The following is a 15,412-nucleotide window of genomic DNA, read 5'->3' on the forward strand; positions in this document are numbered from 1 at the left end:
AGGCATGCAGTTGTCCCAAGAGATCAGTTAAAACAGTGAGGCCACTATTCCAGCATACAAAACACCCACGTTTCCAAGCATGGATCCACACACATGCCGGTGTGTGCGTCTCTGCCCAAGCCTACAAACCTAAAACTAAACGGATTAGACACAACATAATCATACTGATACACACACACTTATGAAACAAGCTGAAATAAAGCACTGAGTTACAAAATGGAGCACAATACACACAACACTCAAACACAGATATTGATCAAATGTATGTTAATTGTTCTTCTCTCATTTACATACATACACACACACAAGCTAGCTAGCACATAACGTTCTGAGAACCATATGTTTCTTAGAGCTTGGCGAGAGCATGGTTGTCCTATGGTGATTTTACATACAACCTTTCCACAACATTCTGGGAATGGTGCAGGATACCCAGATAGCACACAACGTTCTGAGAACCATATGTTTCTTAGGTGGGAATTTTAGCACTTCAGCAGAACATTTCCTACAGGTTTCCTCATGGTTCTATTTAAATTCATGTTCTCAGAATGTTCAGAGACTGTTAAGAAACAACATTCTTCTGGGGGAATTTCAGTACTTCAGCATAACATTTTCTGCAGGTTTCATCGTGGTTCTATTTAAAGTCATGTTCTCAGATCATTAAGAAAACTTCCCATAAGAACCACAATAAAAGATTATTAACGTTCAAAGAACGTGCTTGGAGTTCAAAACAGTTCAACTTAGCTAGCAGTGATATTAGATGTTTCATTGAAACATGTTCTCAGAATGTTAATAAAACTTTCAGGGAACTATAGTCAAATGTTCTCACAATCTTCCCGCAACCTAAAAATGTACGTTCCCATACAGGCAAAAATTTTCAGTTCTGTTCTCAGAATGTAAAAACAAACATTCAGTTTTACGGGTCAGGAAACGTATGGCTTTGTTCCCAGAACCAATGGGATACCAAAAACGTACGTTCCCACAGCTTCCAAGGAGACAAACATGCTAGCTGGTACTAGGGCTGGGAATTGCCAGGGACCTCACAATGTGTTATTATCGCAATACTTATGTGCCGATTCAATATGTCTTGCGATCTCACAAGTCTATGTATTGCATTTCGATACTATGACACGACATTCCAAACGTATTGTTCCCCATGTCTGCTGCATATGGACAAGAGAGAGCCATGAGAGAACTAGCTCTGATCAGTCATAGGTATAAAAGTGTTAAAAGCACGTTGTCTCACCATTTAAAAAGATGGAGAACAAGCTTAGCATTTCACTGCATCTTTTATAGCTGTTGTAAACTGTGTATGTAACGAATAAACTTTGATTTGATTTATAAGGAAAACTACTGGAGTTTTGGCGCAGGTACAGCAACTAGTTTTTCTGGCATTTCAACATCGTAACAAAAACTGGCAGCAGAACTCAGGTTCATTCGTTTAGTGTATGAATGAAGCCTGTGCATGTTGAGGCAGTTGAATAGCAGCAGTACTCAGCACTCTTACACAAATGAACAACTAACACCTACTATTCCTCAAGCCTTTATCCCTCTGAGCATGAGTTGAATGAAGAGAAAGCTATACTTACTCACAGGTTTAATTGTGCTTGAATTCCTGCTCTTGCCTTTTTCTCTGTCCAGTCCAGTCCATGCGGGAGAAAGGAATTATTTAGGAATGGGATAATTGGGAAGATGTACGGAGCATGATTTGGAAAAGGCATAAGAAGGTGATTCCATTCAGGACTGAGCGCCTCGGAGTGAGATTCCCAGTAAACCACTTACTGAGAAAGAACGAGAGTGGGAGAGAGAGAGAGAGAGAGAGAGAGAGAGAGAGAGAGCGCAAACAAGACAAACAGAGAGGGAGGGAGGGAGGGAGGGAGGGAGGGAGGGAGGGAGGGAGGGAGGGAGGGAGGGGGGGAGGGAGGGAGGGAGGGAGGGAGGGAGGGAGGGAGGGAGGGAGGGAGGGAGGGAGGGAGGGAGGGAGGGAGGGAGGGAGAGTGAAAGAGCGAATGTGGGGAAAGAAAGCAGGGAGACGGTCGGGGAGAGGAGACCGGGGAGGGAGTGAAGAGAGGAGGGAAAGGGAGGAAGAGAGAGAGGGAGGGGTAAAGCAGAGGGAACCAGTGAGGCATGTTCCAACAGGCTTTTCTAATCAATCCCAATACTGATCCCTTCGATACGCTCTAAGTTTCAGGACCATGGACAGAGAATTACCATACACTTCTACCCACCCACCCAGCCTCCTCAGTGGGTGGGGTGGGGGAGAGGAGATGAAAGCAAGAAGAGAGAAAGATGGAAGGATGTAGCCTACTGTACTGTGGTGCGAGGTAAGGGAGAGAGTGAGCATAGAGATGGTGGGACTATGGGAGTATGTGAAGGGGGGGTGGCGTGGATGGATGCTTCGCATCTCATGGGACCGTTCTAACAGACAAGGGGTGTAGATAAACAGCGGTGTGGACAGTGATAGCCATGGGAGGTAGGGACAGAGTCATCCCATAAAGTTCAGCCACCAGCTTCAATACATCAATCACTCACTTATATCTTTCACACACCGGCAACTGCAAAAAACAAATGCTCACACACATCACCAAATGGAGAAAAAAAAATCACACACAACAGCACCACAGCCTATTCACATACAGAAGACTTGTGTCCAGTATTGATCGACATAGTGTATCGTGCATCTCCATTTAGCCAGTCAGATCAATGCATTGCCATGGCTTTGACTGTGATCCACTGAGAGGCACATTGAGCTGGACAGAGCACACATGGAGGGAGAGGGTGCGATCCAAATCGCACCCTATTTGCAATATAGTATATTATTTTTACCAGAGACCTATATGGGAACTATAGGGAATAGTGTGCCATTTGGGATGCCTCCATGGAGGGAGAGCCTCCTCTGTGTGTCTGTCACCTGACTGTTCCTGTTCCTGTTCCCCTCCACCTAAACCAGGCCAATTGATTGTCTCCTCCCGGCAGCTCCTCCATTAGTCTAATACAGCAACTCTAATCCAGCAGTGAGGAGAGGACTGAAGGAGCTGCATGGGAAAGACACAGGAAGAAAGACACAGGAAGGAAGACACCTGGCCAGGAGCTGCTCTGATGTCGCAGCTCTGCTCGGAATTTCCATTTAACACAGTATTATACCATATATTTAATCTATAAGGCCTGAGGGGGTGTGGTATATGGCCAATATACCACGGCTAAAGGCTGTTCTTATTCACGACGCAATGCAGAATGCCTGGACACAGCCCTTAGCCGTGGTATATTGGCCATATACCACAAACCCCAGAGGTGCCTTATTGCTATTATAAACTGGTTACCAACGTAATTAGAGCAGTGCAAATAAAATGTTTTGTCATACCCGTGGTATACGGTCTGATATACCACGGCTGTCAGCCAATCAGCATTCAGGGCTCGAACCACCTTTATAATGTAGCAATATTCCATTTACCATGACCCACTGCTATACTGCCCAATTTCTCCTACATGTTTTATTTAACCTGGTTTATCATTGTTTTACTACACATTTTATTTACTGTATTTCTCATTGAATTCATATTGGTTAACAAACCAAATGAGAAATGCATTGAGTTGGGGCTGTATGAGGAGAAACACTGTCCCCTGCTGGCTGCTTACATAACACAGAGATTTATTAGCCGTAACAGCCAGTTGTACCTCTAGAGGATTAGTGCTGTTCAACCACGGCAAACATGACTCCGTTAATGAAGAAAGAAAAGCAGCTCTGTCACTAATTACAGATTAATCAAGTGGAAAAGAGGAATTGACTTCAGTTAAATTGACTTCAGTTAGGAGCTACTGTGGTCCTGTGAGTCTGTCCATGATCATAGCTCAATGGTATATGGATCCACACACACTATTGGAGGTAGGCGTGTGTGTGTGTGTGTGTGTGTGTGTGTGTGTGTGTGTGTGTGGTGGTGTGTGTGTGTTGTGGTGTGTGTGTGTGTGTGTGGTGTGTGTGTGTGTGTGTGTGTGTGTGGTGGTGTGTGTGTGTGTGTTGTGGTGTGTGTGTGGTGTGTGTGGTGTGTGTGTGTGGTGGTGTGTGTGTGTTGTGGTGTGTATTATGTGTGTTTTGTGTGTGTTTGTGTGGTGTATTTGAGCATTAGCTCCTTCCCCCTCAGGAGATTGGCAGGAGATGGAGAGGAGGTGACAAACAGCAGCACTGGGACACAGAGAGAGGTGTGTGAAGGAAGAAAACATTCCTGCCCTATATAGTCAGACACACAACATGACGTTCTTAGAGCACCTAATGACCTAATACTTTCACCTGACACGTCTTGAATTTACCGTTGATAAACAACTCTCTCTCTCTAAAGCACAGACGGTTACTCATTTCCACACACTGAGTTATTACATTTACTCCTCCATGGTTGTGTGTGTCTCTGTGGCCCTCAGGTCTTTGTGTTAACGCATCCTTCTAGAGGCAGTGAGGCGTATGGGAGTTGGGGAGAGAACTATACAAACACGCACACACGTTGCATGCTTACACACACACACACACACACACACACACACACACACACACACACACACACACACACACAGTATTACTACCAGTAGTGGACTTACCATTATGCAGAAGAGGCAATTGCCTTAGGACTCAGATCATCAGGTGGCCTCGTGAGTTGGGCATAAAATACATTTTTTATACTAGTAATATGTTTTTATATAATGTCTCCGCTTAAGGCACCCCCATTCTCCACTTTCTTGTGATATGATTGGAAACGTGACAATTGAAATGAAGCTGCAGCATTGACGCAGAGAAAGAAAGAGAAAGAATATTTTAAAAACACAGGTGCTGCTGTAGGTTGATCTGGATCTGATGCTGTCTGGCCAAAAAGAGTATGGCATGTAAGGTAAGTTGGCGGGTGCATAGTGCACTGTTCAGGTGCTGGAATTATTTTGAATGAACGTGCAAAGGTAACTTAGTTTTTTAAGTGATTTGTTTGACAATCAGATGAAAACATGACTGGTTGTGTTCATGGCTCATTTAAAGGTAATTAAGTATTATTATTATTGTATTATTGTTCCATTAGCAATAGCCCATATTAGGAGGCTTTTTTACATTTTAAACCTTACATTCCTCCTTGAGGCTACTTATCATTATTATCGATATTAGTCGATAAATGGTCGGTATCGATCATTTCCGGTTTATCGTCCCAGCTCTACTGCATAGTCCCCTTGAGGAGATAAACATCTACCATACTCAACACAGGCTACAATATCCCATTTAGTGCTATGAAGGGCACCCTTCACCTACTGGCATTGGCCCTCTCCTCAGTACTGGCATTGGCCCTCTCCTCAGTACTGGCATTGGCCCTCTCCTCAGTACTGGCATTGGCCCTCTCCTCAGTACTGGCATTGGCCCTCTCCTCAGTACTGGCATACTGGCATTGGCCCTCTCCTCAGTACTGGCATTGGCCCATTGGCCCTCCTCAGTACTGGCATTGGCCCTCTCCTCAGTACTGGCATTGGCCCTCTCCTCAGTACTGGCATTGGCCCTCTCCTCAGTACTGGCATTGGCCCTCTCCTCAGTACTAGCATTGGCCCTCTCCTCAGTCCTGGTTCACTATGAATGTCCTGAGTCTGAGTGGGCATCTGGCTAACTGTCTAGCACACTGCTCTTCTAAAAGGAAAGGCTGTCTCAAGGACATTATAAAAGCTCAACAAAAACTGATCCACACCCCCATCTCGCCTCCCTCTGTATCTATCTACCCCAGGGTCGAGTGGATCAACATCAATCTAGCCAACTCCATTGTCTCTGTGTCTCTATATTTCAATCAAGTACTTTTTAAAATGTATTTCACCTTTATTTAACCAGGTCGGCCATTTGAGAACAAGTTCTCATTTACAACTGCGACCTGACCAAGATAAAGCAAAGCAGTGCGACAGGCTTAACTGAATGACAACAGAGACAGAATATAATCTGGAATATTATTGAATAGTTTGGGGTAGGCCTTGTCTCCAAGGAATGCTCCTCAGAACCAGATGCTGATGACAGGTTACCCTGTGCTAGGCAGCTGGCATCGAAACCCTCCCGCTGGGAGAACGAGGATCCAATGACGGGCCTTCAGTTGGTGGGGAGGTGGAAAGTCAGTGGAAGACTGTTGCTACAAAACAGCAAGTGGGAGACACAAGGTTTGAGTTGACATATAAATACTCTCCTAGATTCATGCCCATTGGTTGAAAGAAAGGGAAGTGTTTATTGCACGAGTGAGCCCTTAGGTTAATCAACAAGCGTGGTGGAATTTCCTTAGTGTGCAATGCTCATAGGCTGAAGTTAATAGGTGATTGACATTCCGCATGCTTGTTAATAGTACAGGAGGAGAGACTTGATGCTACGCTGATGAGGTAACATTATGACACTTCCATATAAATACCTGCTATGCTGATGAGGTAACATTAGAACCACTACCATGGATACCTGCTGTGCTAATGAGGTAACACTATAAACACTACTAGGCTTGGGCGGTATCCAGATTGTCAAACCGACCTTGTGCCATACCAGGATATTCAGTAATACCGGCACTGAACACAAGGGGCGCTATTTTCAAACCCCACTGAGCCTTTGTAATCTGAAGGACCATCATGCTAACAAGTACATGTGAAATCCCATAGAGAATGCTAACTAAATGCTAACGAGAGCGTTGCGAACATTTGAAACAGTCTCTGATCTAATATATTTGCATGATAGATATCCCAGCTCATAAACTAAAAAATGCTACTCAGTTTGCTGCACACACAATGATATTAGAGAGCAAGGCTCTTGATCCAGGAGGGGATTCTCTGCGTTTACCAAGCCAAACTTGATTTTGGAAGAAGCTAACCATTTAGCTAGATAGCTAACTAGCTACTAAATTAGCAAACCAATGCACTACTGCAGAGCATTTAGCACATTTTAAACAGTTAATAGTTATAAGCTATCTAGCTGGCAAACATTTAGTTGTGAATTCCAATCTGTAACTAGATTGCCTGGCGCGTGCTGTACAACAGTGAGTGACTTTCAAGACTCAGGTCTCTCAACGTTATGTGCTTGTAAACAAACACAACGTGACTGGGGACTAGAGGTACTCTTCATAATGAAACATTATTTGACAGGGGAAATGAAGAAGGCAATCTTCTTTATCTCCTAACGTATTGCACAAGTTGACTGCAGGTATTTACTTTTAAAAAAGCTATAAATATCCAAATGTAAAAAATTAAAAAATGACTTAAAAGTGACAAGCCAATCAGACCAGCCTTCCTGACTGAACTTGAACAGTGTCTAGGGTTTACCGAGAATGGTGCTACAAACAAAAACCATCCGGTCAGTGGCAGTTCTGTGGGCGAAAACCACTCGTTGATGAGAGGTTGAAGGAGAATGGCAAGAATCGTGCAAGCTAACAGGCGGGCCACAAACAGGCAAGTACCGGTGCAGTTCAACAGAGGTGTGCAGAACGGCATCTCAGAACACACAACACGTCAGTCCTGGTCACGGATGGGCTATTGCAGCAGACGACCAAACCGGGTTCCACCACTATCAGCTAAAAACAAGAAGAAGCTGATCCAGTGGGCACACAATCAACAACACTGGACAATATTGAGGAGTGAAAAAATATTGCCTCGTCCAACGAATCCCGGTTCCTGTTGAGTCATGCTGATGGCAGAGTCAGGATTTGGCATAAGCAGCATGAGTCCATCCTTCCTGGTGTCAACGGTACAGGCTGGTGGTGGTGGTGTAATGGCAAGAGGAATATCTTACTGGCACACCTTAGGTCCCTTGATACCAACGTTTCTATGCCCCGAAGAGTTCAGGCTGTTCTGGAGGCAAAGGGGGGTCCGGCCCAGTACTAAATGGGTGTACCTAATAAACTGACCACTGATTTTATATCTGTGTGTGAGTCTCTATTTATGTGTGTATGTTTGTGCACTCTAAGAAAAAAAGGTGATATCTAGAACCTTAAAGGGTTCTCTGGCTTTCCCATAGGAGAACCCTCTGAATAACCCTTTTTGGTTGCAGGTAGAACCCTGTAGGTTTCCATGTAGAACCCTTTCTACAGATGGTTCTACATGGAGCCCAAAAGTGTTCAACCTGGAACCAAAAAGGATTCTACCTGGAACCAAAAAGGGTTCTTCCTGGAACTAAAAAGGGTTCTCCTGGAACCAAAAAGGGTTCTCCTAGGGACAGCCGAAGAACCCTTTTGGATCCCTTTTTTCTAAGTGTGTGTGTGTTGCGCGAACGCCGAGTTTCACTGGCTCTCCTCTCCTGCCTGGTTAATGAGTCTACAGGGGAGCGCTGTGTTGGTGTCTAGTACTCACCACCCACCCTGGGCTCAGCCTCAGACAGACAGGCAGACAGACAGACAGCAGAGACGGCTCCATTACCACACCTGAGAGTGAGGGGACCTAACACCCACACTATGCACTAGACACACTCAGAGACAAACACACAGGGCTTGCTACACAAACACACAGGGCTTGCTACACAAACACACAGGGCTGGCTACACAAACACACAGGGCTGGCTACACAAACACACAGGGCTGGCTACACAAACACACAGGGCTGGATATACAAACACACAGGGCTGGTTATACAAACACACAGGGCTGGCTACACAAACACACAGGGCTGGCTATACAAACACACAGGGCTGGCTACACAAACACACAGGGCTGGCTACACAAACACACAGGGCTGGCTACACAAACACACAGGGCTGGCTATACAAACACACAGAGCTGGCTACACAAACACACAGGGCTGGCTACACAAACACACAGGGCTGGCTACACAAACACACAGGGCTGGCTACACAAACACACAGGGCTGGCTACACAAACACACAGGGCTGTCTACACAAACACACAGGGCTGGCTACACAAACACACAGGGCTGGCTACACAAACACACAGGGCTGGCTACACAAACACACAGGGCTGGCTACACAAACACACAGGGCTGGCTACACAAACACACAGGGCTGGCTACACAAACACACAGGGCTGGCTACACAAACACACAGGTTAGAGCCTAATGTTGTAAATACACAAAACACACAGTTAAAACTGTGCCTGTCTAATTGTGAGTGATAAGTTGTGTTCTCGCTCTCCCTCCCTCCCTCCCTTTACGCAATCACTCTAAACATAGAGAGCTGACTTTAAAATGGAGGTCAGGGGAATATATAGCCTGTCTTTCTAGGGACACTGTGTACTGTAGTTAGTAGACTAGACTAGAGCAGGCAGGGGTTGGGCTACTGCCAGTCATGTTTAAACGTGAAGAAGAAAGGCCCTCCCAGGCTTTTCCCACAGCCTTTTGACCACAGACACCAATCACAAGCAACAAGAATGAGTCCTTTTTGGAAAGGAGAGAGTTCTGTTGTCAAGAGACTGAATGAGCGGCTGGTTCTCACGGTAACGGTAGCAGCATACAGTAGTAGTCTGTCTTCCATGTTCCAACCTCCTTATTGAGAGAGAGGACCACACTGCCCCCATGTGGCCACAATGGAGACCCCAAAGAGTTTTCTCGTAAGATTGTTGACCAAAACGTCCGGCACAAAAAGCAGTAGACACTGGAGACCAGAGCACAGCCCGTCTGTCCGGACAGAGTGACATTCTGAACATGCTGGACCATAAAGTGAGTGACATACCTTTTACCTACTGCGAATTAGTTCATCTACCTGTCAACAACATACCTGTCAACAACATACCTGTCAACAACATACCTGTCAACAACATACCTGTCAACAAGACACCTGTCAACAAGACACACAATATGGGAACCCACTCTCTGTAAACAATGATATAACCTCCTTCTCCCATTCCTCTGCAAAGTAATCTATCTACTCCACCTTTATTTAGCCTGATAGGACTCCCGAGTGGTGAAGCGGTCTAAGGCACTGCATTGCAGTGCTAGAGGTGTCACTACAGACCCTGGTTCGATCCCAGGCTGTATCACAACCGGCTGTGAGTCCCTTAGGGCAGCTCACAATGGGCCCAGAGTTGTTAGGGGAGGGTTTGGCCGGGGTAGGCTGTCATTGTAAATAAGAATTTGTTCTTAACTGACTTGCCTAGTTAAATAAAGGTAAACTCTCTTTCACAATAATGGTCTAAATAATGAAATCCAAATACAGGACTCACAGCGGGAAGTCCCTTTATATTAAATCAGCGTAACATTATTAAACAACACGTCTTCTTACCAGACTGGTCGTTCATCATGCGGATAGCTTTAGCCTTGGCCAGCTCCAGCGCTGTGACCCATCTCTGGCGCTCCACCTCAGTGCTGGCCTTCAGGTGGTAGGTGCGACCGCCGCTGCTCAGGACAATGTTACAGGCGTCCTCCGTGTCGATATGGGCTGTGGCCAGGTTGATAGTGCCACGACATGTATGGGCCATCTCTGCCTGAGTCCTGCAGGGGTATACCCAGACAGACAGAGAGAGACGGGGACAAGACAGAGACAGACAGAGAGAGAGACGGGGACAAGACAGAGACAGACAGAGAGAGAGACGGGGCCAAGACACAGACAGACAGAGAGAGAGACGGGGCCAAGACACAGAGACAAGACACAGAGACAGACAGAGACAAGACACAGAGACAGACAGAGACAAGACACGAGACAGACAGAGAGAGAGATGGGGCCAAGACACAGAGACAGACAGAGACAGGGCCAAGACAGACAGACAGACAGACAGACAGACAGACAGACACAGGGCCAAGACACAGAGACAGAGACAGGGCCAAGACACAGACAGACAGACAGACAGACAGACAGACAGACAGACAGACAGACAGACAGACAGACAGACAGACAGACAGACAGACAGACAGACAGACAGACAGACAGACACAGGGCCAAGACACAGAGACAGAGAGAGATGGGGCCAAGACACAGAGACCGACAGAGACCAGGAAAAGACACAGGTCCAGACAGAGACGAGACACAGATACACCAAATCACAAAACAAATCACAGAAACAGATATGGAAACACAGGGACAGAGACGGGGACAAAAACAGATATGGAAACACAGGGACCGAGACGAGGACAAAAACAGATATGGAAACACAGGGACAGAGACGGGGACAAAAACAGATATGGAAACACAGGGACAGAGACGGGGACAAAAACAGATATGGAAACACAGGGACAGAGACGGGGACAAAAACAGATATGGAAACACAGGGACAGAGACGGGGACAAAAACAGAAACAGATATGGAAACACAGGGACAGAGACGGGGACAAAAACAGAAACACAGGGACAGAGACACAAACAGAAATGGAAACACAGGGACAGAGACAGGGACAAAAACAGAAACAGATATGGAAACACAGGGACAGAGACAAAAACAGAAACGGAAACACAGGGACAGAGACGGGGACAAAAACAGAAACAGATATGGAAACACAGGGACAGAGACAGGGACAAAAACAGAAACAGATATGGAAACACAGGGACAGAGACGGGGACAAAAACAGAAACAGATATGGAAACACAGGGACAGAGACGGGGACAAAAACAGAAACAGATATGGAAACACAGGGACAGAGACGGGGACAAAAACAGAAACAGATATGGAAACACAGGGACAGAGACGGGGACAAAAACAGAAACAGATATGGAAACACAGGGACAGAGACAGGGACAAAAACAGAAACAGAGAGAAAGGCTTGTAGTCAAATCCCAATGCATTGTATCTACCACTAGCCTACTGTATGTCTGACTAGACACTGAAGTGCAAATGTCCTTCCTGTATGCAGTCGCTTCATACTTGTGGCTTGGTAAACATGACAAAACACCTCATTATTTAGATATGTGGCGATGTGGCCAGGCTCAGGTACAGGTACAGGCAGGAGGAGGATATCAAGCAGGGCAGTGAGGAGGCGGAGGGATAGAGAAAGAAATAGGAACACATGCAATGTGAAGTTAAAAGATAGTGGCTTTGAAAGGCATGAAACAGTCAAGAGCCTTCCTTGGCTTACTGTCTCTAGCCCATTGTAGCCTTCTGTGTAACAGTGTTTTCTGTCCCCAGCATGTGCACACTGCACATATTTCCACATACAGCCAGCACGGTGTATGTGTACACGTTCAAACATACACAAACTAGAGAACAGTATCGTCAATCACTCAACATGTTCTGGTGGCTGTGCTGAGGGAGTGACTGTGTGTGTCCTGGGCAGAGGAACTAGTGTTGCACTTTGATTGGGCCACAGAATGTTGGATAACGAGGCCATTGTGTGACTCCAAGCCCCCATAAATGGACAAAACCAAACAATGAATAACACTGAGGACAAAGGACAGAGAGAAAGAGAGAGAAAAAGGGTGTGAGAGAGAGAGAGAGAAAGGGAGAGAGACGAAAGTGAGAAAGAGAGAGCGAGAGAAACGGGGAGAGAATTGCCTTGCTTGGACCAATTCGTTTCCACATTTACAATAATCATCATTGGTATGAGCAAACTGTAGCTGCTGGCCTATCATCAGAGAACAGACAGAGGTGAATGAAATCTTTTAAATCCTCAGAAGAAGAGTCATATGATTGATCAAACAAATAGTTGTCTTGGGACAATTCAGTCTTCTTAGTATTTATTAGGTGGTGTGGAGGACCAGGGTGTTTGTCTAACCCCTCACTGAGGGCAGACAAGCCGGTGAGCAGAGCGGCAGATCAGTGACAGCTCACGGCCTTTATCCTCAGCAACCGAATAAGGCGCGTTTGAATGTGAACACACTCAGAGCATAACAACAGACATTTCCCCACGGAAGGGATGGGCTGTGTGTAGGCTATCTGGTTGTACACCATTGTCCAAGTCCCAGACATGAGTTACTTAGTATCAGTTGCAGTTCCCTGGTGATATGTCAGATCACTGGCCTCCTGTAATGGTGAGAACAGCTAAACTCAAGCAGCTTCTGAGGGATTAATACAACCCACGCCCTTTGGTGTGTGTGTGAATCGAAATGTGTCCCCAACATCCATCCTCATTGACCCCTGGCCCTCACTGCCAGAACAGGCTCTCACAGCAGTATTCTGCCAATTGCACCAACAAACACACACACACACACACGCACACACACACACATTGGCAGGCCTTAACTGAACACAGTCATGTTCAGGGCTTCTGTCCTGAAATGACCGAAAACTCACTTCTGGGCTCTGATGAAAGTTTAGAGTTACTGTCTCTAGGCTCTGCCTCAGGATCAGTTCAGTATCACTGCTCCAACTGGTTCAACTTTGGCCTACGTAAAGATAGTCTCTCATGAATGTTTACCCCAGCCATGAGTCCGACCAGCGTACACGCAGGATTTAATTCTGCGCTCCGAGATTAAAAGGTAAAGCTCATCCTAAACAAGCACTTTGGGGAAACGTTTCCCTGGCTCCATTTTATGCTGGATAGGGACACAGTCATGCAAAGCCACAGGAAGAGAAGTGTTTGTCAACAGCCCAGCCTACAGCGAGCACCAGCAGCCCAGAGCTCCAGCTATAACTGGGTCACACCACTGTGAGTCTGCTGATGAGCAAGTCAAGATCCATGCTGATCTCTCTGCCCTGTGGGGAGGCAAGGCCATGCAACGGCCCAGGAATTACAGAGTCAAGGCACAGCAGAAACTGAGAGAGAGAGATCAGGTCAGAAAGAGATGGGGGAGCAAGAGAGTAAGAGAGAGAACGGTCATTTCCATGTAAAAGGACGCATGAGCACCAACATTTGAAATCCATAGGAACATGTCAAATCTGGTGTCAAATGAAAGCTAAGAGTCTATATTTTTTTGAGATTAAGGCATATAAAAAACTATTTTCCAGCCTAAAAATGTGGAATAAGCAAGTGCTTTGATTTCTGATCAAACAGATGGAAACGGGGTCTTAGAAAACACATACAAGAAAAAGCCTGAAAAGTTATTAGAAATACATCATTCAAAACACAATAATGTTGATATAAAGACCCCTGACAACTAACACTTACATTTCGCTATTTGGCTGGCATCCACACAAGCAAATTAGCTTACAACAAAAAAGCAAGGTATTTTTTGCAAATTCGATGCATGGCCATCATACACAACATGACCAAAAGTATGTGGACACCTGCTCATCAAACATCTCATTCCATGGGCATTAATATAGAGTTGGTCCCCCTTTTGCTGCTATAACAGCCTCCACTCTTCTGGGAAGGCTTTCCACTAGATGTTGGAACATTGCTGTGGGGTCTTGCTTCCATTCAGCCACAAGAACATTAGTGAGGTCGGGCACCGATGTTTGGCGATTAGGCTTGGCTCGCAGTTGGCGTTCCAATTCATCCCGAAGGTGTTCAATGGGGTTGAGGTCAGGGCTCTGTGCAGGACAGTCAAGTTCTTCCACACCAATCTCGACAAACCATTTTTGTATGGGCCTCGCTTTGTGCATAGAGGCAATGTCAGGCTAAAACAGGAAAAGGCCTTCCCCAAACTGTTGCCACAAAATTTGAAGCACAGAATTGTCTAGAATGTCATTGTATGCTGTAGCGTTAAGATTTCCTTCACTGGAACTAATGGGCCTAGCCTGAACCATGAAAAACAGCCCCAGACCACTATTCCTCCTCCACCAAACTTTACAGCTAGTGCTATATGCATTCGGGCAGGTAGTGTTCTCCTGGCATCCACCAAACCCAGATTTGTCCGTCGGACTAGTGAAATGGTGAAGCGTGATTCATCACTCCAGGGAAGGCATTTCCACTGCTCCAGAGTCCAATAGCGGTGAGCTTTACACCACTCCAGCCAACGCTTGGCATTGCACATGGTGATCTTAGACTTGTGCGGCTGCTCGACCATGGAAAACCATTTCATGAAGCTCCCGACGAACAGTTGGGCTGACATTACTCCGCGCTTCAGCGCTCGGCGGCTCCGTTCTGTGAGCTTGTGTGGTCTATCACTTTGCTACTAAGTTGTTGTTGCTCCTAGACGTTTCCACGTCACAATAACAACACTTACAGTTGACTGGGGTAGCTCTAGCAGGGCAGACATTTGGCGAACTGACTTGTTGGAAAGGTGGCATCCTATGACGGTGCCACATTGAAAGTCACTGAGATATTTCTTATGTGAAAAACGCAGACCCCTGCAGTACTGTACAATAGAGCAGAGTTCAGTAAAGAAAATGTGAGTATAGTTCAGTAGAGTAGAGTTCAGAACAGTACACAACAGAGCACACTAGAGTTGAGTACACAAATGTACTGAACTCTACTGTACTGTGCGGTGTTGTTCTCTACTGTACTCTACTGAGCTCTACCGTGCTGTACTTTGATGTCCAAACTTATGAAACATAGACGTCTGTGATTGGTTGGATTGGGGGCAAAGCTCATTAAAATCCTAACCAGTATGTAGAATAATACCCAAACATGCAAAGGAGGATATTGCATATGTATACCTTTCTGTACCTATTTAGGATACATCACTGTGAAGA

At 45.8% G+C, this 15,412-nt stretch overlaps 1 protein-coding gene across 1 annotated transcript in view; it reads right to left on the minus strand.

Annotated features, from left to right (window-relative positions):
- LOC112248508 (oxysterol-binding protein 2) overlaps nt 1-15,412 on the minus strand; it is a 90,449-nt gene that overhangs the window by 59,386 nt on the left and 15,651 nt on the right. Inside the window, exon 2 of the mRNA XM_024417594.2 lies at nt 10,193-10,401. Coding sequence (XP_024273362.1) covers nt 10,193-10,401 — 209 coding nt within the window. The remainder of the gene's footprint in view (nt 1-10,192; nt 10,402-15,412) is intronic.

This window comes from Oncorhynchus tshawytscha, linkage group LG04 (genome assembly GCF_018296145.1).
Source record: "Oncorhynchus tshawytscha isolate Ot180627B linkage group LG04, Otsh_v2.0, whole genome shotgun sequence".
NCBI classification, from domain to species: Eukaryota; Metazoa; Chordata; class Actinopteri; order Salmoniformes; family Salmonidae; genus Oncorhynchus; species Oncorhynchus tshawytscha.